Raw genomic sequence first — 23,823 nt, forward strand, 5'->3', positions numbered from 1 at the left:
TATTATTTACTTTACATTAAAATTATAATTATTTTGTGGGGGCTTTTTACTATTTTGTTGTATAATTATTTAATTAAATAGAAGATATTTAATTTTTTTTAACACTATTTTTTTTTAGTGGGGGCTGTAACGTCCCCACTTCAAGCCTCCATCGGGTCCTTGCACCCACGGAATAATGGCTCTTATACACGGGTACGCCACTCTGGCTGCTTCCTGGATTGATGACTGACCCTACAGACCAACACGAGGGTTTTCAGCGTGTTTTGTCCTCACTCACACGCATCCTGGGAAAACTTCCCAGGAGGTCACCCATCCTTGAAATTGCTCCAGGCCAAGCACGCTTAACTGTGGAGTTCTTTCGAGATGGGCTACCGAAAAACAAGATGCACCTTGTTGACATAGGTAGTACCAATCAATCCATTTAAGCTCTATTCAACTGTGTAGTCCCATACCTACACAGTCTCAGAATCATCCCACTTGACCTTCCCAGGCGGTGTGGGATTGCACAGCTTACCCGGTGTTTCCCCTTACGGATCACGGGACTACTGACTGTCACAATCACCCCCCTTACGGGGTTCGACGTCCTCGTCGACCACACTTCCGGCTGGGTCAAGGCTCTGATACCATTTGTAACGTCCCCACTTCAAGCCTCCATTGGGTCCTTGCACCCACGGAATAATGGCTCTTATACACGGGTACGCCACTCTGGCTGCTTCCTGGATTGATGACTGACCCTACAGACCAACACGAGTGTTTTCAGCGTGTTTTGTTCTCACTCACACGCATCCTGGGAAAACTTCCCAGGAGGTCACCCATCCTTGAAATTGCTCCAGGCCAAGCACGCTTAACTGTGGAGTTCTTTCGAGATGGGCTACCGAAAAACAAGATGCACCTTGTTGACATAGGTAGTACCAATCAATCCATTTAAGCTCTATTCAACTGTGTAGTCCCATACCTACACAGTCTCAGAATCATCCCACTTGACCTTCCCAGACGGTGTGGGATTGCACAGCTTAGAAACCCTAAGCACCCGCCGTGCAACAATTCTCTCGCTCACATAGCGGAGATCACCGGGATCCGAGATCCCTGAACTGAACCCACAAATACAAACGGTTCTTCACTTTCCGGTTGGAAGACCACCATCTTCCTTTTACAGTCAATGCTCGCCGAATATTTAGATAGGAAATCCATTCCTAAAATAATATCGAATTCGACTAAGCTCATCTCTATCAGATCAGCGCTTAACTCTCTACCATCTATCCTGATCGGCATAGACCTAATCCACCTATTGGAGATAACTAATTCTCCGCCAGGTAACAGGGTTCCAAACCCTGATTCATATCTATCAAAGGGTCTACCTAATTTACTAAAGACTCTGGCCGCCACATAAGAATGTGTAGCCCCATAATCAAACAGCACTGAATAAAGCGAGTTGTTAATAAAAAGCTGACCTGATAGAGATGAGCTTAGTCGAATTCGATATTATTTTAGGAATGGATTTCCTATCTAAATATTCGGCGAGCATTGACTGTAAAAGGAAGATGGTGGTCTTCCAACCGGAAAGTGAAGAACCGTTTGTATTTGTGGGTTCAGTTCAGGGATCTCGGATCCCGGTGATCTCGGCTATGTCAGCGAGAGAATTGTTGCACGGCGGGTGCTTAGGGTTTCTGGCCGAGTGGTGTGTCGACTCACAGTTTATGTTCATGTGTAGGTAAAGGCAAGGCTATTGCTGATGGACCGTGAGCGAGCTTATGAGATTGTACATGTCGGGGCGGTTAGGCCTGGAGCGTACGATCCTCGGGACAGCAGGGCTGAATTTTTGTAACTGTCGTTAGACGACTTTTATTTTAATGTAATAGTTAAACAGTTAAACTTTTTGTAAATATTTTTATAATCGGGATCCCGAGTCTTTTGTAATATGTTTTACAAGTTTAATCAAAAAGCAAAATTTTAATTAATCACGTTTTTCCATAAACCTCGTTGATTAGCAACGAGCTGCACAGTACGTTTAAAAATCACGTAATACGCCTAAGGTAGTTAGGGTGTTACAGGGGCTATAGCCCCCACACTTTCTTTACTGCGTCCGTCCCTGACTCTACTATAGATTTGAATTTGTATTCTTGATTGCATAGAACGCTCCATATACCAAATATAGATACGCTGTAAATTATTCATTGTTACAATTTAAAAAATCAATGATCCTCTATAAACGATTTACATTGAGTAGGGATAAATTTACTATTTTACCCTTCAATATATTTTATCCTTAAAACACTTAGCTACTTGTAAATAATATTTCAGTAAACTAATATAATTACTAAAATAAGCGCTCTATCATTTATCTCGTTAAGCCAAGCTCTGAGGAAACTATCATTTCACTTTTAATAGTTGTAGAAGTTATAAATTTCATATCTATGATTAATGCTCCCACTCAATTGCACTACTGAATTCTCCAAGATGTAAGTATGGGCTAATCTTATGGGTAAGCTAGTAACAAACAAGTCAAAGAACTCGTATATTACAATTAAGCTAGAACTTAACCATCTCAGGATTGAGATCAATTGACATAAGATCAACTAAGTGACATTGACTTAGAAAAGATATAACAGTAAGTTTATGATATCTTTTCTACTGTCAATATCAATCGAATCTGATATAAAGTTGATACATCCGATACTAGTTTACTTCCTTGTTAACGCCCTGGTTGGGTCGTCGGGCTGCTGGTGGTGGTGGTTTGGGCTATGATTTTCTAAATAAGAGTGAGAAGGGGAGGGAGATTGAGTGGAGAGGCAGAGAGATCTGACAAAGAAGGAGATCGAGTGGAGAGGGTCGAAGAGGGTGAAGGAGAGTGAGAATGGGTCTCAAGCTGTTGGTGGCGGTGGTTTGGTGCGTAGCTGGCCTACTACTTGGTGGTCAAAGAGATGAAGGGGAGATATAGTGGTTGTGCTAGGGTTCAAAACTTAATGAAGATGAAATGATAATTTCATTTGTCAAAAGGGGGTTTAGAAAAAATTAAAATATTTTGCTTCGGTGGATAACACTTGCTAATATTTTAGCATCGGTTTCTAACTGAAGCAAAAATAATTAGCATCCTTTTTCAACCGACGCAAAATGTAAAGACATTTTTTTAAATTTTCAATTTTTTTTCTTAGTTTTCCTTTTAGTGTCGGAGAGTTAACCAACACTAATTGAGCTTTTTTAGCTTCAGTTACCCTTTGAAGCATAAAATCATTGGCTATTTATCGCGTAGTCAATTATATTAGTGTGACGTATTGACTGACGCAAATTGACAATTTTGTAGTAGTGGGAGTTAAAATACTTTCTTTAGAGTTAACCATTAAAAAAATACTCCAGCATCTTACAAAAATAAGTTGCTTGCATCATAGTAAGTAAATTACCAGATATACCACAAGTCATAGGTTCAGATGATCTTAAACCTATGATACTAGGATCGGAAAGTTTGCTTAAGTCTATTGAATAGACCTATTATCAAAATTTCCCTTCTTATCCTTGTAATAGAAAACTTCTGATTGCTCCATGTGAATGGTTTTAACCACAGTTCTCTTGGCTTTGATTCTTAGTTCCTTATTAGAAGTATCCATTGTTTGTTTAAACTAGCAATAGATTTTTATCACAGGTGTCTTCCAAGTCATAACAAGGTGGGTTCCTTAAAAATCTCCCACTATGATGAGGTACCGTGACTTTCTGTTTAGGAATATTAGTAGTATTTACTTCATTGGTTGTGTCAATACAAGAGAGACATTAGGACCATCTTGTATAGAATAAGATGATAGAACACTTTGGGATTGAATCAAATAGTATCTCCTCTACTTTGCTATTTTGTTTTCAGATTTAGTCATCTTCTTAAAAAAGTACTATTTTTTGAAACAAATATTTTTTATCTTAATGACCATAGGATGGTCCACCCCTAATCACTTTATAATAACTACCAAACATGCAAACCTTGGCTAGCAGTTCTGGCTTTCTTAAGTTCACGATTAGGACATCCCTGAATCTAGTAATGGTGTACATTAAGTTTACGACTATTCCATCATTTTGAGGTTTTCTTGGGATCAGACATAGATGGGACGACATAGAATATCGTTTGCTATCTCTAAGGCATTTCCCTATCAAATTAATTGATAAAAATGGTCTTATTAAATATTCAAATTAAAAATTAATTATTTTAAGAAATAGTTAATTTAATTCTAAAAAAAGAATTTTTACATGTTGGTAACCTGCTATTACAGGTCAACAAAAATGTACCTATCATGGTTACAATAAAAATGTAACCATTGAGTAATCACTCATATATTTATATATCATATAATTTATATGACTATTTAAAAAATATAAAGTTGAAACTAATATGATTTTTTTATGGTGGTTGATTTGAACTTTAAATTCAATCTATATATATATATATATATATATTTGTCTCATTATTACAGTTAATTAAAAATGAATCTAAAGATAAAAAAAAATTAAAAAAAGTGGTCGGTTTGGACAGGTTAACCCGACCAAACTGACCAATTTAATTGGGCGGGTTATCATTTTCTTTTTTCTTAATTAGGCGGGTTACACTTAGATTTTTGTAACCCGATCTTTACATTGGGTTGAATAAAATATGGCATAAACTGACCAAACCGACAAACGTACACCCCTAACTCAGGCAACTGCTAGTAACTAATCATAGACCTTTTATTTTCATCAATATGCGACTTCGAAGTTCTGGGGAGGTAAGTTTGGATACAATTTGAAGTTCAACTTAATGATCTTTGAGCTGCATAACCAAATATTTATCCACCTTTATTAGTTCGCAAGATCTTTAACCACTTTATCTTATTATTTTTCATCATCGCTAAATATAAAATTATTAATATTAATTGCTTAAAAGAGTCTTATTAAATATTCAAATTAAAAAGTAATTATTTTAAAAAAAAAATAGTTAATTATAGTTAATTTAATTTTAAAAAAAATTATATGTTGGTAACTTATTATTATATGTAAAAAAAAATGTAACTATCATGATTATAATAAAAATGTATTAAGTAGTCATACATATATAAATTGTATATGATTTTATAATATTGTATTTTTTTCACATTTTTTGTATTATAAGTAAGAATTGCACATTTCTTTCGCTTGCTTCATTTTTTTTAAGGAATAATTACATAAGATACCATTTTTTTTGTAAAATATTTACATTTTTACGTTCAAAGAATATTTTTTTACATTTTTACGGTTTTCTAAAAAATATCACGAAAACAACATAAAATCAACAAGAAAACAACATAAAAGTAACATGAAAATAACATCAAAATAACAACAAAAAAACAACAAAAAATAACATACATATAACAAAAAATTAACAACAAATGAAAAAAAAATTCAACATAAAAAGACCGTATTTTATGTAAATAAAATCAAAAAAATTGTAAAAATATTTAAAATTCCGTGAAACCGTATTTTTGTTGTTTTTGTGCATTTGTGAAATTAACCCTTTTTTTTAATCTCTTCTATTTTATTTCCTTCCCTTAGTACCCATGATTGGGTAAAGCTCTTCGAAGATTTTGTGGGCGATCGAGGACCGGGCCCAGCCCAGTAACATCAAATCCTTTCATTTATTATTAGGGATTTTTTCTATAATAAATTAAAAAGGGAAGCAATTTACATTTATAACTTAAAAAGGAAAAATAAACATAAATAGAAAACAAAACTTTCTATTTACAAAAATACCAAACAGCCACAAAAAACGGAGGAGAGACCTCCTTCTTCGTGACCCAGCCAAGAAACCCCAAACAACCAAATCTCCACCATTTTTTTTTCAAAAACCAAGGAAATCAGATCTGAACAAGATGTAGATCTCAACGAAAAACCAATCAAAATCCGAAAAATCCATATAAGAAAAAAAAAGTATTCAACCTCCATTGCTGTACAAAAAATGCAAAAACAACCTACAATCAAAAACCCAACGAGTTCAAAGGAGAGGAATCGAAGAGAAGGACATTGAGAAATCATTGAAACTCACCCATAATCGAATCAAAGAAAGAATTGAAGGTAATACAATTTCTTCATGAACCTCTTCCTATTTTTTTTATTCTACATAATTGAGAATGTGTTATAAATTGAGGAAAACAGGAAAAAATTGAAATAATCAGGAAATTTTATAAACCTGAACAAAAAAACAACAACAAATTGCATCAAAAAAAATATTAATGCATATAATTAGATGCTACAGGATTTGAATCTGTAAACAGTTGTTTATAAGTTGTTTTCCAGTAAAATAATTGTAGTTTGGGATCTCCAAACAAGAAATGTTGAATTTATCCTTATTAACTAACGTATGCTTCAAAATAGTTGTTTAATAGTTGATTTCACAGATAAAAATATGATGATGGCAGCATATGACAACAATTCAGCACAGGAAGATTTGCAGCAACCTGGAAACAACCCAAGAACAACTTCCAAGCAACAACTATTTGCACACACAATTCAAGATGATACATTTTTTCTAGAGACAGGGACTGTGACATCAGAGACAACCATCCAACAACCAAAAAACAACACAAAAAAAACTACAGGAGTAAATGAATATTTTGACTACGCAAAGCTTGTGGGTCACAGAATGGTACAACAGCTTGAAAACAACCAGGAAGAAGAAAAAGAAGTCGACAACACAAAAATGATTATCATCACTGACAAATGACATGAAACAATAGAAAAGGGAAAAACAGAAATGTACTATAAAAAAACACAAAAAAAGACACCTTAGAAGGATTTTTTTTTGGGTAAGTCAAAGTCTTCATACTTTTCTGAGCTCTTAGCATGGACCTGAAAGAGGGAAAAAAAAAACATAAGCAACAAATTTGAACAACTAAATAAATACATTGCAAGTAACAACTAAATTGCAAAACAAAAAATAAGCAAACAGAAAAACCAAAAAATAACATTTAAAAAACACCAATATGCTCATCCTAAAAATGAGCAACTTCAAAGCAATATATTAACAACAATATGCAGAAAATAAAATTAAAATAGTAATTGTCAACTAAGAAATTAAATTAAACAACCTAAAAATAACTGAAAACAAACAGTTAAACAAATGTTCATAACAAGGCCATAAGTTACTGGAAAACTAATAATGCTATAAACTGTTTAATAGCACAAAAAAAAAAACCAAAAAACACTAAAGAACAATACAAAAACAACATCAACAAAAAAGACATAAAAGAAATACAAAAAAAAAATGAGACAAAACATAAAATCGTCATTATAAACAGGTAAAACATTGACAAAAAGAAAACAAAGGGTGATTAAAAATTTTAAACTTAAGATAATGAGAAAATTCAAGGTAACAATACCTTGGATTTAACTTTAGGCTTCACTTCCCCATCATGCACTTCATCCTCAAAATCAAAATAAGATATAACCTAAAACAAGAAGGGGGGAAAATTTAAAACACGAAACATCATATGAAAAAACACAACAACCAAAAACTAAACAAAAATTGAAAAACAACATAACCCAACTTACATCCTTGGCAGATTTTGAAGATTTTGCTCTCTTTGTCTTACGAGACTCAATTTTATTTGGAATAGGTCTTTTCTTAGAACCAGATGTCTCTGCAGCATCACTCATTCCTTTCTTCGCAATGCGCTTCAAACTCATCTTAGGATCAACTTTAGATGAATTTGTAGGAGGTTTCTTAGAAATTTTAGAAATTTTTTTAGCTGGGGAAGGTAACTTCGAACCCGACTTAGTGGTGGCCATTTATAGAAGAAGAGAAGACAATATGTGGGAGGAACAACTTACAGAGCTTATGGAAGATAATAGAGATAATGACATAGATGAGAGGTTGAAAAATCGTGGGTTAGGGCTTTGGACGGGATGATCGTGGGTTGTGGTAATGAAGAACCAAGGAAAGAGAAACAGAAAATTAAAATAAAAAAAGAAAAAAAGAAAAAAAAAAGAAAGGAGGAGTTATGGAAGTGGTGGAGTGTAAGAAGAGAGAAAACCATGACATAAGCATAGGGATAGGTATATTTGTAATTATGAAACTTTTGAAAATGTAAAATTGAAAAATAAAACTTGTATAAAAGTTTAAATAACCCAGCATTGACAAAAAAGTAAAAAAAGGACAAAAAAGGACACCAAGTGTAAAAATCTCTTATTATTAAGGTTTTTCCATTTCAAGCAATTATAAAAAGGGAAAACCCATTTTATCCTTCACCATTTTTTCTTGTGGCTTAATCTTTCTCTCTGATAATTAATGGCTGTGAAAGTGAAACCCTCTCGGATCCAGAAGAAAGCTTCTTACGACAGAAAGCTCCGAGGATTTCTGGAAGAGTATAGCAAGATTCTTATCGTGACAGCTGACAATGTTGGTTCGACGCAATTTCAGAGCATAAGGAAAGGTCTGCGCGGCAATTCTGAAGTGCTCATGGGCAAGAACACCATGATGAAACGCACTATCAAACTTTTTGCTGAACAGACTGGAAACGACGCCGTTCTCAATCTCCTTCCTCTTCTCGTGGTACAATACTAGCTACCTACCTGTATCTACCTTCTTCTTATTGTTGGTTTCCTTTGTCGCATCCAGTATTCTTACTCATAAAAGTAGTGAAACCATAGAAAATGATCGATCGTTAAAGAAAAACAAAAATGGATCAGTATAACCTTTAACTGTTTCTTGTAAGACAAGAAAACTCTGATCCAACATATACTGGTATATATATATGTGTATATATTAATTTTATCTTTGATTTTCTAAATACAGTTCTCTCTTACAATTTTCTTTCCTTATGTTTTCGAACAATATCTGCGATTGCCATGTTTGGATTAACTATGAACTTTTAATTTCTTTGAGTGTGTTTGCTCAAAAATGACAAATGAGTTTTAACGTTTTGGAATTTCTTTTTTGCTTGCATTTAGTATTCTAATGATCGTACTGTGTACATTTTCTGGTCACTTTTTGAATTAGGGAAATGTGGGATTGATTTTTACCAAGGGTGAGTTGAAGGAAGTAGCGAAAGAAGTGGGCCAGTACAAGGTACACGACACGATTATCTCTCTCTTATTTTTATTTTTGCCTGAATAGGTACATACGATTATTTTTTTTTTCTTTTGCCTGAATAGGTTTTTTTTTTTTTTTCCTTGCTTGAATAGGTACACATGATTATTTTTTTCGTTTGCCTGAATTGGTACATGACACGATTATCGCTGACACTCTATTAACGCCTTTTATTTTTCCTTTGTGTATTCCTTCTTTCTTTTTGTGATTTAATTATTAGCTCGTATTGCGAAAATAGTGTGATCTTATTACATAATTCCCATAATATTTTGAATGGATTTTCTGTATGTATATATATAGTAGAAATATAATAAACTAATACTAACGATGTTAAAAGGCTATATATTATTCATTATTATATTTGTTTCCTATGGGTTTTGGGATTTTTATATATTATTATATATGTTTGTTAGGAAGGAAATACAACGGAAAAAAATATACAGGTACTATAAAAGATTAATAAAATTTAAAATGAAAAGAAAACGTTCTGACCAAAAAAATTTGCAATTAGTCAATAAATATAATTGAAATTAACAAGAATAAATTGCGGTTTCAAAAATAACAAAAGAAAAATACATAAATAAAATTTACTTTTATTTGGAGATGCCTCATGCTTGCCTTTTCACGCCCATTCCACTCTCTCACTGACAATACGTACTGACCATGAGTCCCTTGTTTCTTAATTATTTTGGTTTCCCTACAAGTCTACGACCACTTTCCTAGCAAATATTTCCACTACTTTTTCCTTCTACTGAGCCTTAATTAGTCTCTTTTGATAGAGTTTTTAGTTAAGTAATAATGATTCTGGCTTTTATTTTGTTTTGCACACGGATCCGTAGATATGTGTGTAGTGTATATATTTTCTGATCACCCCTAGCTATATATTAGTGATTTTTTTTTTTTTTTGGATAAACATATATTATTGAAATTGTGTGTATAGCAGTGGCCTTTTTTTTTTCTCTTAATTTTTTTATCATTTTAATCATTCACTAACCTTGTTAATTGTGTGCTATATATGTTTGTCATGTCAGGTGGGAGCCCCTGCCCGTGTTGGTCTCGTTGCTCCTATCGACGTTGTAGTTCCCCCTGGAAACACTGGCTTGGATCCTTCGCAGACTTCCTTCTTTCAGGTATATATATAGAAAGCTCATCTCCAAAGTCTAAACGACGTCGTCTATAATATATTTCTTCTGTATTTCTTTTCAGGCGCTCAACATCCCAACCAAGATCAGCAAAGCCTCAGTGGAAATCATAACCCCTGTTGAGCTCATCAAGAAGGGCAACAAAGTGGGTTCCTCCGAGGCTGCTCTCCTCTCCAAGCTTGGCATACGACCCTTCTCTTACTCCTTGATAGTTGTGTCTGTCTATGAAAATGGATCAGTCTTCAGCCCGGATGTGCTTGATATTACAGAAGACGACCTCGTTATCAAGTTTGCAGGTTCCTTGGCCATTGTTGCTTCTTTATCGCTGGGTATATCTTACCCAACTCTAGCCGCTGCGCCCCACATGTTCATGAATGCGTATAAGAATGTTCTGGGTGTGGCAGTGAGTACAGATTATTCATTCCCTCAGGCAGAGAATGTGAAGGAGTACTTAAAGGTTTGTACGTAGTCCTTATTAATAAGAATTTATTTGTGAATTATTTTTCAACTTTTAGCTAATTCCTTTGTGGAGCTGATTGAAGGAGTAAATTAATATGCAGGATCCGAGCAAGTTTGTTGTGCTGATTCCTCCTCCTGTGGCAGCATCTGCTGATCTTGGTAGTGGTCCAACAGCTTCCAAGGATGAAAAACCCGCCGAGGAAAGCAGTGACGACGATGAACCAATGTTAGGTTTGTTTGACTGAAAAGGGACAGTGATGACATAGCATGGATGGAATGTTTTCTCTATTTCGAAATCAGAAGCTTTTCTTTCCTTTTCTTTCTTGGGGATTATGCTTTAATTAGGGTTTTTATTTTCAATTGGCAGTAATGTAGTATGTTCATGCATGTTGAATCATAATATCAACAACTATATGGTTTTAGTGTGGATTATCTAGTATATGTAGTTGCTACTAGCTGAACGTTTATCCGAGTTATTATATATGTGTTGCTTTTGCTGTTTCAATTATGTGATTCAATGTTTTTATCAAAATATATATATGTGATTTAATGTATTATTATATTATCATATAAAATTAATATCATTTGATAATTAAAAACTTTGTGAGATTAGAGCTCAACTTTTAGTTAATAAAAAAATGTAACGTATATTAGAGGTTAGATTTGTAACTCCAAAATATTCAAAGCATGATGTGTAAGAAGAATTATATATACACCGGAAAGCATGTAGCGCAATGCACTTGTATAGATTTTGTCAGTAAATTGTTAAAACTTAAAAAATGTTCAAAAATTAAAAAATGACCAAAAGTTCTATAGTGTCTTAATTATAACACACATAATAAAAAAAATTGCATTATTATTATTATTCTTTTCTATTTATCTTTGTATTATATTTACTTTTATATTATTTTTTAATATTTTATTATTATTAGTAATAATACTATACTTTTATATTTATTTTTAATAATTTATTATTAAATTTTAATTATTACATTTTTTTGCATTGAATTTTAGTTAATACAAACATAAAAAAGCGTATTAATTAAAATTTAATAATAAAATATTAAAAATAGTATAATGGTAAATATAAAAATATAATATTTATTGTGATCTAAATTTAGATTAATTTTTATTATATGTGTTATAATTAAGACACTATAGAACTTTTAGTCATTGCCACATCACCAACTAACCTAACTAACTAAGCTATTTGCAACTGTATTAACTATCATGTACCAAAAACAAAGTGTGAGAGCTGTTCTAGGAAGGATGTTAAAAGGATTGCCTATTCATGAAATAGCTTCCCATGTGAGTTGAATTGTAATTCCTGCCTAGGTAGTCTTTTTGTACTCAATTTTCTAATTGTCTCTCCTAAATTGTAATCAATGATCATCAATAAAACTTCTCGGTTTATAGGGTGATATCATTCTTTTTCTTCTTTATTTATTGATTTGGTTTCTTGACTCTTGTTTAGTTTTACATTCCCTATGTTTGATCTTGTTGAGGCTTTATTCTTGCACTACAACGTGACATATTTACATTATAATTTGGTATATTGTTGGAGTAAACTTTTAATAAAATGCACTACATTTTAAATTTGTATCACTTATTTATATTTCCATTGGGAATGCTTTTATTAGTTTATATAGTTCAATTAATATTATCGTCTATATGAAATTGATGTATACATTTAAATATTTAGACACTTGTTCTCACTACAAATCTGTTCAAACAAACAACAAAATTATATTCAAATGGTTCATCATCTTCTTCCTTAGAATCTAATATAATGAGTTCAAAGCATATAAATATAAATATATATATATATCTTTATATATTAAAAGTGTCTATCTAACGGCATTTCTTGGTTTAACAGAATATACTTAAAAAATAAAAGAATATTCTGTTAAATTTAACGATTACGTTTGATATCCCGTTAATAAATAAACTCAATAATTAAACCCAAAAAATTAAACAATCTTTTAAATATTAATAATCTCTTTTTAAATTAAAAAAATCATCTTACCCCATCTCTCTCTAACAAACATATCTTGGGAGAATATTAATAATTTTTTTGATTTATCTTTTAAAAAAGAAAAATATAGATAAAAAATCTAGAAAAGATAATATAAATGTGAGATTGTATATGAGTATTTACCTTATATGTTTGTGCTTATTTTTAGTTTTATTTTTAATTTTACCACCAAGAGGAGAAGGTTGAAAAATATTAGAATATGAAAATATTATTGGTGCTTATTAGTAATTTGCAAAGAATGTGAAAGTCTATAAATATATAGTTGTGTAGCTATTATTAGATATGAAATGAGATAATAGAACTTTTTTCAATTAGAAGATTAATGTACATTTTACTATTAATAACATACATTATTATAACACAACTATGTTTTACTTACTAAATATACTGACACATATTTTATTTTTATAAAATAAATTGTTCAAATAATTATACTATTTTAATTATTAATTAAAATAAAAAACTAAAATATTAAATAAAATTAACACTACGTGACTTGGCACGTAACAATCACCTAGTATATATATATATATATATACATATATATTGGATGGATGAATCTAAATTAATCTAATAAATATACTTGTCTAATAAATAGAACTAATTCAACCTATAATTAGATCGGTTCCGTTGAAAAAATCTAATATTCATTATATAATCAATCTAAATAAACCTAAAAGTATTAGATGTAAACTAGTAATTACAAATCTAATTATTAGCTATATATATTATCTAATTATTAAAAAAATACTAAAAATATATTTTTTTATTAAATAAAATAAAAGTATTTTTAAAAGATTAAAATAAAAATGAAAAGATAAGTTACATTATAATTGGATTGAATCTCAATAAACTATGTGAACCAATAAACAAGCCTAATTATCTTAAAATGTAGTTTTTATGGATTCATTATAATAATATTTTTTTTCAGTATTTTATTCAAAACATCACTAAAAAAAATTTTACTTTTAGTCACAACAAAATTTGTGACTAAAAATGAAAAAATTATGACTAATTATAAATCATGATTCCTATGTTGTGACTAAAAGGTCCGTGAATAAAAGTATTAGTCACAAAAATTACAATTTGTTGTAACTAAAAGTACTTTTAGTCACAATACTTGTTGTGACTAAAACTAAGTTAGTAACAATTTGTAACTAAATATTATGTTTTAGTCACAAGTAACATTTTGTTGTGACTAAAAGTCACATTTAGTCACAAAAAAATTATGTTGTGACTAAAAAATTGTCACTAAAAGTAACAGTTTTTTTGTAATGTCTCTTCTTTTATTATATAAAATAAAATATAGTTTTTTTAAAAAAAATAAAATTAAATTGTAAGGACCATTTTTCAAAAAAGAAATTATTGCTCAAAAAATAATAATCATGTGTAGTTACAAATTAAAAATTGTATAAAAATAATAATTCATTAATAATTTTTAATATGTATAAATGTACATAGATTAAAAATAAGAATGATAATGGTAAAATAATGGTACAATTCAATATATTGTATTGATATTATAAGCGCAAAGACACAATCCAAAATTCATTTTTTTTAATAAAAATCATAAGATTTATTAATTAATAAATTCGTTTAAAACAATAGAACGCACTTCAGAGGAATAGTCCTCCAACTGAAGCACGCGACTTGTAGAGAAACAAGAGTCTCTTGTCAAGCAATGAGCCAACTTATTTGCATGCAGATCGTTTTACAAAACACAAATTGTGAAGGCATAAAATACCGCTCTGAATCGCTTAGACACACACCAAGCTATCTGTTTCCAGCATGACTCTATCCCACGAATGAGTTGCAATCCAACTCAATACTTCTTTAATGCCTATTATCTAGGCAATTTCGGGTTGAACAAATCCAATCTTTCCCTTCTTGAATGCTTCTACTATAGCACCATGATGATTCTGAGCTACACAACCCATACCAAAAGACAAGACTCAAACCAAAAAAACTAAAAGGAAAAGACTAAAAAATCATGTCAAAAGACAAGACTAAAAAATCATGTTAAAAGACAAGACTAGAAAAAACTAAATTAGTTTCAACACATAAACACAATCACAGCATTAAAATTAACTAAGGAATTGACTCCTTATAATTCTAACCCCATAAAAACATTAATTGGAATTGAACTAATAATAGTAAATTAATAAATGAAAACAAAAATCTGAAATGGAGGACGTCGTTGAGCCGAACCGAACCACTCTCAGACGACTGCTCTTGAACCCCTCACAGAAGAAGAGGTTGATGTGGGAATGAGAAAAACTTTGGCATCAATCAAGAAGATCAATACAACAGTCTTCTCCTTCGGTAATATCTTGTCTTCGAGTTTATTGTCTATACCATTGTCTCAGGCTTGCCAAAAACTCTCCAATTTAGACTGTGTGTGCATAAATTCTTGAATGGGAGAGATAGTGGACAGCCGATAAAACAAGAGAGAGGGAGGAGGCGATTCAAATCTATTCCGAAATTCATATTTTTAGAATTTCGTCACTAACATTTTTCTATTTTCTTCCCAATTAATTCTTTTTTAATAAAAAAAATAATAATTCTTTCGAGATCAATTATATTTTTTCTAATCTATTCAATCATTCTTTTGCCTCTTATACAACTACATTTTTATTTATCTACATGCATTCTCTTTATTACCCATTCTTTCTTTATCACTTTCTTGTACAACTATATTCCTATTTCCAAAGCCACTAGCAACTTTGTGAAATACAAGGAAAGGGAAGGATAATACTTTAGGTAAAGGCAAAAAAACAAACGTATGTACATACAGATATTTTTTTATTATGTGTGACTCATATTTAATACAAATATTTAATTAATTTTTTTTATATTATTATTATTTTTTTTAATAATTTGTGATATCAATAAGGAAAATTAATAGTTAAATATATGATACTCTTAATAACTCTAAAAAGAATTTAAAAAAAAAACAAAACAAAATAATAACAACTGCTAAAAAAAAAGAAAATTTTTTAATAATAAAATTTTTAATAATCTATCTTCTCGCTGAAACTAGTGTCTGACAAGAAAAATTTATTATAAAATTGTGTTCTTTCCAAACTCTAATCGTTAATCATCTAATGAAAGAGAAAATTTTTTAACTTCATTAATAGAAGTCACCAAACAAATAAATTCTATCACCAAGTCTTTTTATTTTATTTTTTTTATGAAAATTCTTACACTAAAATCTCTCAAAATTGATATTTCTAATACTTCTCCTTATCAGGGTGATTTATTTTTTGGCAATTATTATTATTTTGTTTTTTTTTTCAAAATCTTTTTTAGAATTATTAGGGTGTATCATATATTTAATTAGTAACTTTCCTTATTGATATCACGAAATTATTAAAAAACAAAAATAAAAATAATATATGAGAGTAACACATAATAAAAAAAATGTTTTATTAAAGCATTATATCCTATACTTATAATTATTACTAACCTATATATTATATAAGGGACCTAATACAATAGGTATTGCAATTTTTACCAATTGATAGATATAATAATTTATAGCCATTGATTTAATCAAATGGCTTAAATTAACTTTTGGAAACTACACCATATTTAATATTTTTTTATTTATAATGAATTTTAAATATTAATTTGGATCAAACTAATTAACAATACTCCAAAGCTAACTCCAAACTTATAATTTTTATTACTTATTTACCTTATAACATTTTGTAATTTTAATTAATTATTTTTTAATTTTGAATTTATATATTAATTTTATTTTCTACTTAACAATAATTATAACTAAAAGAGTACAAAATATTCAAATTATTTAATCCTAAAATAATCAATACAATCAATAATATAATCATAGTGTAAGTGGTAAAATTCTCTTACATCAACTACAATACTTATATTAATTATTATAAGTTGAACATGTTATAATTTTCTATAAGTATAATTATTGTTTTTAAAATAAATTTAATTAAAATATATATTTTTTTTTGAATGAATTAAAATATATTTTTATGTAAATTTAAATTTAAAAATATATATAGTTAAAATTAATTTTTTAGTAGATGTAAAATAAAAAGTAAAAAAAAATTATGGTTTGGAATTTTGTTACTTAAATATATAATTAATAATATTCAAGATTAATTATAAATAAATAATTATATTAATTAAAAATTATGGTGTAATTTTCAAGAGTTAATTTGAGCTATTAGATTAAATCAAAGGTTATAAATTATTATCCCTATTGATAGGTATTTTACCAATACCCACTGTAATAGTCCCCATTATATAAATATAAATATAAGGCTAATTAAGATTTCTATCCTTGAATTTGACATGTAATAAATTATACCCTGAACTTTTAAAGTTATTAAAAATGCTAGAACATGATTTAATACATACTAAAATTCAAAAAACATTATTTAGTAAATATCAAAGTTTGGTAAACATTATTTATGTAATAAATAATCATTGAAATAATAAAATTGAATAAAACTAAACAAAATTTCTTAAATCTAATAATTTAATAGTTTAAAAAAAAAAATTAACAACCAAAAAAATTCAAAAGTATAATTTAATACATGTTAAAATTCAACAATAAAAATCCTAATTAGACTAAATATAAATATCCTATTCAGCTTCCCTCCCTTCATTTCTCTCCTGACATAGATTACGGTGATCCATACTTCAAATTAAACCTATCAGAGCGTATCATACTATAAATACAAAATTTATAGCATAATAATAACAAAAATAAGATATTATATATAAATGGGAACATTAAAAAATATATATTATAAAAAAATTCTCATGGAATAAATTGCATTTTCTAATTTCTGTATCACGAGAATGTATTACAGTTTACTTGTCTGAGATTTATTTATCCCTGTAAGCGAAGAAGTTACAAGTTGGTAACAATCTATACCATATATTGGGTTTTCTTCCCATTTATGTTTTTATTCTTTCTTCAATGTAAAACAATTATGAAATTGAATCAACTCATTGCCGCAAACAGATTTATCAGCGTTCAGCATTATAGCTCCAGGACGCTCTTAGCTGCATGCACAACAAAAGTTCAAACTCCAGTTAACACAACGTTGCAAGAAATTCGAAAATTTATTCTAATAAAAGTTAAAAAGAAATATGACCAAATATTATTTTCATGCGATTGAAATGGCAAATTAATGAAATTTGAAAGAAAAAAAACGAAAAGTAAAGTTCCTCACCTTGATTGAGCAGAGGGATAACTCGAAAATGAAAGTCAACAAATCAAGAGAAAAATCAGCTATATATATTTTGAAGGATTTACTGCAGACTATTCCGGAAGAAACGGATTCCCTGTTCCACATACATAAATGAGATAGAGAACGTAAGTGGCAAGACTAAATTGAATTCAAAGCTATGATTATGAAGGAATAGGAAAGACTAGATTGATGATTGTACCTGCAACGCAAAAACGATGTCTGCTTCATCTACTTTTAGAGTCACTCTTTTGAATTTCTCTTCTCGAGATTGACCAATCTTGAGTAGCCCCTACAGTAAGTAAATACAATGATTCAATACAACTCATTTTCTCATTTTATAAGCCAGTAACGTAAGTACACAATCCATGTTCATTACCTGATCATTAAGCACCCTGCACATACTTGAAAGTTCAAAAATCCCCACGGCTGGAATTAATGCTGATTTGCAGAAGTCCGTGTAAGATTTATTCAACTGCATACGCATTAAATGAGTTCAGAAAACGGTAGTGTGTTCGATAAATGTTTCCCCACAAATAAATGATGATTAAGAAACGCACCTCCCCGACTGTTGAATCCTTCTTTCCACCCCGGAAAAGCTTCACGGCTGAGCATAATATGATCTGCGGTTAAAACAAAACAATAGAAAATACATCAACATTTGAATGAAGTGAGCAGGATTTATAGACACTCTAAGCTTCGCAGCATAGGTATCAAAGGAGAATAATAAGAATGTTCAAACAAATTCTGAGATATTTTTTAAAGCAAAATTACCTGTTGATGTTGTGGAAGAGACTGTATGGTGTCCACCACAGGTGACTTGAATGTCTTTGATAAAGCAAGAGCCATATGATCAATCCTTACCTGTATCCATAAATTGTTAGGACTTTAAATAAGAATGAAAACACAGTTAAATGCAACTAGTGAACACTCACGACATCAATTTCTGGCTTTTTAACACAGTCAGCTTGTGGTAATATCTGCTGCTCAAAGAATGTTTCTTCGCTTGATGAATTCAAGTGGTTGAAAGATTCTCTTAACTCTGCGTCTAGCATTTCAATTGCACTCCTGAAATGTATATCAAAAGAGTTAAACTGCAGTCTAGACTACTATAAACTTTGATCCAACACACAATTTTCTGTTTTCTTTATAAAAAGCACACATTTTACTAATGAAGTACATTGTGACAATAAAGTGCTGAAATGTTTTAAATTTAATGAGTACAGATGTCCAGCTTCGTAGATGAAGCAATTATTAAAAAAAAAAAACTTACTAACCTGCAAACACAAAGAGCTTTCCGCATATCACCAGATGCAGCAGCTACTTTCTGTCATTTTAACATATTTCCAATTAGCAACTTTACAATAAAAATTATAACTTCAAAATCACAACTGAAAAATGACTTAATGGAAATATCACCCCCAAAAAAAAAAAATCAAAACATGTCTTAAATAGAACACACTAGGCCTGAATTCAACTTTCGATTAATTACCCTTTTGATATTTTCCTCTATCTAATGTAGTATAGTACCAGGTGGCAAATCGAGTGACACTTGACAAAAGAGTTTGCAATGCAGCATACACTAACAAAGACTATGCATGTGAAAAACAAGGAAACAGTAAATAAGCTTGCATCGAATTGAGTTTAGTCTGATTTTCCCATAATTCACCAAATCTTGATATATATGCATTTTCTTGTTACATTAAGAACTCAAAACCAAGTAACGAACAGATGTTTACACTGTTTCTTGGAAAGATGTCAATCATTGATAGAAGACTACTAATTACATTGCTGATATATTATTCAGATAAAATGTTGTTAGTAGTTTAATGTGAAGATATTAAGCTACAATATATAAAAGATTTATCCTGTTGAACTTACCCTGGCACAAAGTTCCAATGCTTGTGGTTGAAATACAGTGTAAGGTAGTGCCTGATAGAATAAAATAACAAGTAGTAACTAATTAGCAATAAAAACTACATAATAATTAATAAGACAGCACCTAATTTCTTGAAGCCATTCAAAGGTTGCGATTGTAAGGAAAATGTACATTTATTTAAATTGATAATGATAAACTATGAATTTAGAATGTACAAACACTAGAGCATAGTTCAACAAAATAACTTACCATTAGGCGCTCTTGAAGAATTTTAATGATTTGATCCTTGGAGTACGCTCGAAAGGTAATCACCATAGGCTTGCCTAGAACAACAAAGTGATTAATACTTCAGTCAATATTACGTCCAACCACATGGCTTATTACACATTCATATTCACATAGGATTGAATGGGACAGCTGTTAAATGCAGGACAATGCATTAAGAACAAGCAAATATAATAAAGACTCAAACATTCAAGCAAAATGTCAGGCCAAGAAGAAATGTCCAGGGAAAGTGATAGGCAGACTACAAATGGAAAATATGCCTCAATAAACCAATTCAACAGTTTTCTGAAATGCTGTAATCTATGGATATAAAGTGAAAGTTAAGGCTAAAATTATAAGAAAGTAGCAACCTCTTAGCAGAAGAGGTATTCAATAACTGGTTGGAGAAAAACAAAATAAAATAAAAGAAAAGGACATTGAACTCACAATTCAATGACTGGAGCCTGGGAAGAAAACGATCAGCAAGGTCAATGGCATTAGCTATTCCTGTATAAAGTAACACATTGTGAGCAAGAGAAAATCAGAGAAGTCCATAATTGATTCTACTAAGTCTCATTCAAGTAAAGAATTACTGCCCATATTTCATAGACATAGTACCTATAAGTACACATCTCGAGAATGGTAGTGTAGTAAGCATGAAAAGATCATGGAGTACCGCCCTGTCCTTAGTAATTAGATAGTCTAATTCATCAGCAATTATTAACCTGACAAAACAAATAGACACTACAAATTGAAGCATTCTCTTGGCAATTCAAATTATTGAGACAAAAGAAGGACAAACTAAACATGTCATGTACATTTTAATCCCAATTTTTACAAGACTAGGAAGAAAAACTTACATCATTTTCTTGCCAGCTGAATTTGGTTTCTTAGAGTAGGAATTCTGGAGAAGTTGCAATGCTGATGTAGAGTTTCTACTTTTCTTTTGTGGTTGATGATCTTTACCCAGTATCTGCTAAGCAAAAGACCAATTAAGCATATGCTTTTGTTGGATAAACAATGAAAAATTTCTTCAACCATCAGTACCTTATTGAAAACATCGCTAGTATTTGTAAGAGAGGTACAATTTATTGCTAATACATCTGGCTCTTCTAGCCCTGTCTGTTAACCAGAAAAAAAAAATCGAAATCTATTACTTGAATTGTTCAGTAAATAACCAGAAGAAATGATGATTTAACTATAACAGGCCAAAAACCGCACCTCTCGTGCCCATTCAGCTAATTGCTTCTTTACTTTCTCCATAGACAACGATTTTCCAGTCCCTGGACATCCACATACATATAAACTACCAGCCTTTTCTTCTTCCATGCACGATTTACAGAACTCCAAAACCCTCTTTTGCTCATCTTCTCTACACACTACAACAGAAGGCGCAGTCGAAACGTGCAATGCCTCCTTTACCGCCCTAGATTGCTCAGGATCTAAAATTTTCCAATCAAAGACATCTATTAAATCTAACCATATAAATGATCCACAATGCAATACAATTCATACTTACAATCAAGCTTAATTTACCTCTGGGGTTCCAATTAGGTTTCACCATAAACAAATTCTTCACTACAGGTTTCTGCAACTTCAAACGGCGTTCACACAATGTACTCTCAACATCCTGAATAATTCAAGAAACAATAATAATAAACGACTAAGAAGAAAACAATAAACGGTAATCAATCGGTCAATCTGAAGTCAAATGAATCGGAAACTCACAAACGATGGGCTATTGGGACTTGCATTGACGGATCGGCGAGGCGAGGTCCATTTCATGGGGGTTGAGACTGGACTGGCACGCATCGGCGACGAATCAGATCTGAGCTTACGCTTCTGAGGAGTGGAGTGGCCACCGGCGACCTTCTCCGACGGGAGGTTCATGAATTCCATCGGAGTAGACGTAGGAGAAGGCTTCCGTTTGGCAATAGCAGGCATGGCCGAGAAGGGATAAGCGAGCTGAGCTGTGAGGAGGCTTTGGATTTGGTTGAGTTGCGGCGATTGCGTGAGCCGAGAAAAAAATAGTAAAGAAAAAACTGTAAAAGAGGTTAGTAGAGAGGTGAATATTTTATAGGATGTTGTTTGGGCGGGAAATTATTACCATGAAATTTCATTTGGCGCGATTTAAAACTAGTGGAGCTTTATAGTTTGGGCGGGAGGTTTATAAGGTTTATGTTAGAAGTGTGTTGTTGACTGGAGCTTAACTATGGACAGAGGGACTGTGGACCCCACTTTGTAGCTTTAATTTCGTTTACAAGTGTCAATACGGGCTCTCTTTGACATGTCATCATTACATTAGAAAAACGCTGACATGGTGAGGACAATGTGTGAATGTGTTGGTTGTTTTTTTTTTTTTTTTTTTTTAACTAATTAGAATTTTTACTCCATAAATATTAACATATATTAAGTTATCTTCTTTCAACTTTTCTCACTATTAAAAATTTCCCTTGATTTATTAAGATTATTAGATTTAAGGATTTTTGTTTAATTTCATTCAATTTTATTATTTCCTTGATTGTTTATGTATTAAAGCTTGTTCCCCAGACTTTGATATTCATCAAATTATGCTCCTTGAACTTTGACATATACTAAATCATGCCCCAAAAAACTTTTAAGGTTGTTAAAAATGTCCTATGAACTATTAAAATTGTAGAATTTAATAACCTTAAAAGTTCAGGGGCATGATTTAGTACATGTCAAAGTTCAGGGATAAAATTCATAATTAGCTTTTTTTTTTTCAAAGCATTCCTGGGCATTTGGTATGAGGTGTTCAAAATAATTTGATTATAGGAAATATTATGAAAGAGAATATAATTATAGAGAAATGTGTAAACTGTGTTTGACTGTGTATGGTAATATGCAATAATATTCTTATTAATTGAATAACACTGTTTGATTGAGTGCAGGAATCTTATATATTATTTTAAAAAATGAAAATAAAATACTTTTTTAATATATCTATATAATGTTAATTATACATAAAATTAAAATAATTATCCATTAAAGAAATATATTTATTAATTAGAAAATATTAAATTTTATTGTATTTTTTATTAATTAAAATAAATATTTCTATATATGTTATCACTATGTTATTTATTTTTGTTCTCTATGTCATTTATGTACACCATTCTCATAAAATTTAAGTATAATGTATATATATATGTTATTGCTAATAACATAAAAGTAACTTAGTTAGAAAAATCAATCTCACAGACTAAATATATATATCGTAATATTTTGTTTATAATAAATCATAATATTAATGGTATTTAAATTTATTTATTAATTCAAAAATGCTATTAAAATTAATATAATGGAGAGAAATAATTAATTCCACCCTTTTTTAATTTATGGTATGACTAGATTACCTTCATTTAAATATTTTATATGATTTTAAATATTTTTAAATATTATATGATTTTATAAATAAATAAATAAATTTCTATTCGATTCAACTTTCACTTTTATTCATCTAAAAAAAACTTTCATTTTTATTTTCTTGTTCCCTTCTTTGTTCCTCCCAATTCAAATATAATACCAAGACTAATATATTTCATATAAATAAATACAAGACTTGAAATTAAACAAAGAGAACATTGAATATATATCATCTAAATTATTACAAGTCACCTCCTTATATATAAATATATTAACTTCAAACCATAAGACTACTATGTAGCAGCTGTTGTGTTGCGAACACAATTCATGAACAAAAAAAAAAACAAAAA

At 30.4% G+C, this 23,823-nt stretch overlaps 2 protein-coding genes across 2 annotated transcripts; one reads left to right on the top strand and one right to left on the bottom strand.

The window, feature by feature from the left end:
- Positions 1–8,203: 8,203 nt before the first annotated feature.
- On the top strand, positions 8,204–11,179 carry LOC115720771 (large ribosomal subunit protein uL10). The gene is made up of 5 exons (XM_030649951.2): positions 8,204–8,536; positions 8,984–9,052; positions 10,105–10,203; positions 10,280–10,672; positions 10,776–11,179. The coding sequence occupies exons 1-5, from the start codon at positions 8,273–8,275 to the stop codon at positions 10,917–10,919; spliced, it is 969 nt and encodes a 322-aa protein (XP_030505811.1). The 5' UTR covers positions 8,204–8,272; the 3' UTR covers positions 10,920–11,179.
- Positions 11,180–17,473: 6,294 nt separating this feature from the next.
- LOC115718397 (cell division control protein 6 homolog B) lies at positions 17,474–22,223 on the bottom strand. The gene is made up of 17 exons (XM_030647164.2): positions 21,815–22,223; positions 21,623–21,716; positions 21,308–21,528; positions 21,134–21,208; positions 20,947–21,059; positions 20,705–20,811; positions 20,534–20,593; positions 20,072–20,145; positions 19,825–19,875; positions 19,221–19,270; positions 18,879–19,011; positions 18,718–18,807; positions 18,504–18,566; positions 18,323–18,418; positions 18,146–18,235; positions 17,929–18,040; positions 17,474–17,758 (listed from the first exon to the last, which is right to left on the bottom strand). The coding sequence occupies exons 1-16, from the start codon at positions 22,028–22,030 to the stop codon at positions 18,008–18,010; spliced, it is 1,566 nt and encodes a 521-aa protein (XP_030503024.2). The 5' UTR covers positions 22,031–22,223; the 3' UTR covers positions 17,474–17,758; positions 17,929–18,007.
- Positions 22,224–23,823: the final 1,600 nt, after the last annotated feature.

Source organism: Cannabis sativa, chromosome 2 (genome assembly GCF_029168945.1).
Source record: "Cannabis sativa cultivar Pink pepper isolate KNU-18-1 chromosome 2, ASM2916894v1, whole genome shotgun sequence".
Taxonomy (NCBI): domain Eukaryota; kingdom Viridiplantae; phylum Streptophyta; class Magnoliopsida; order Rosales; family Cannabaceae; genus Cannabis; species Cannabis sativa.

Bases quoted from the DNA above. Each gene is read 5' to 3' on its own strand.
- LOC115718397 (XM_030647164.2), bottom strand. From the start codon at position 22,030: ATGCCTGCTATTGCCAAACGGAAGCCTTCTCCTACGTCTACTCCGATG. The intron at 21,529-21,622 runs GTAAATTAAGCT...GGAAAATTTTAG, and splicing joins ACCTAATTGGAACCCCAGAG to ATCCTGAGCAATCTAGGGCG. The intron at 19,876-20,071 runs GTAAGTTATTTT...TTATTCTATCAG, and splicing joins TTCTTCAAGAGCGCCTAATG to GCACTACCTTACACTGTATT.
- LOC115720771 (XM_030649951.2), top strand. From the start codon at position 8,273: ATGGCTGTGAAAGTGAAACCCTCTCGGATCCAGAAGAAAGCTTCTTAC. The intron at 9,053-10,104 runs GTACACGACACG...TTGTCATGTCAG, and splicing joins AAGAAGTGGGCCAGTACAAG to GTGGGAGCCCCTGCCCGTGT. The intron at 10,204-10,279 runs GTATATATATAG...ATTTCTTTTCAG, and splicing joins CGCAGACTTCCTTCTTTCAG to GCGCTCAACATCCCAACCAA.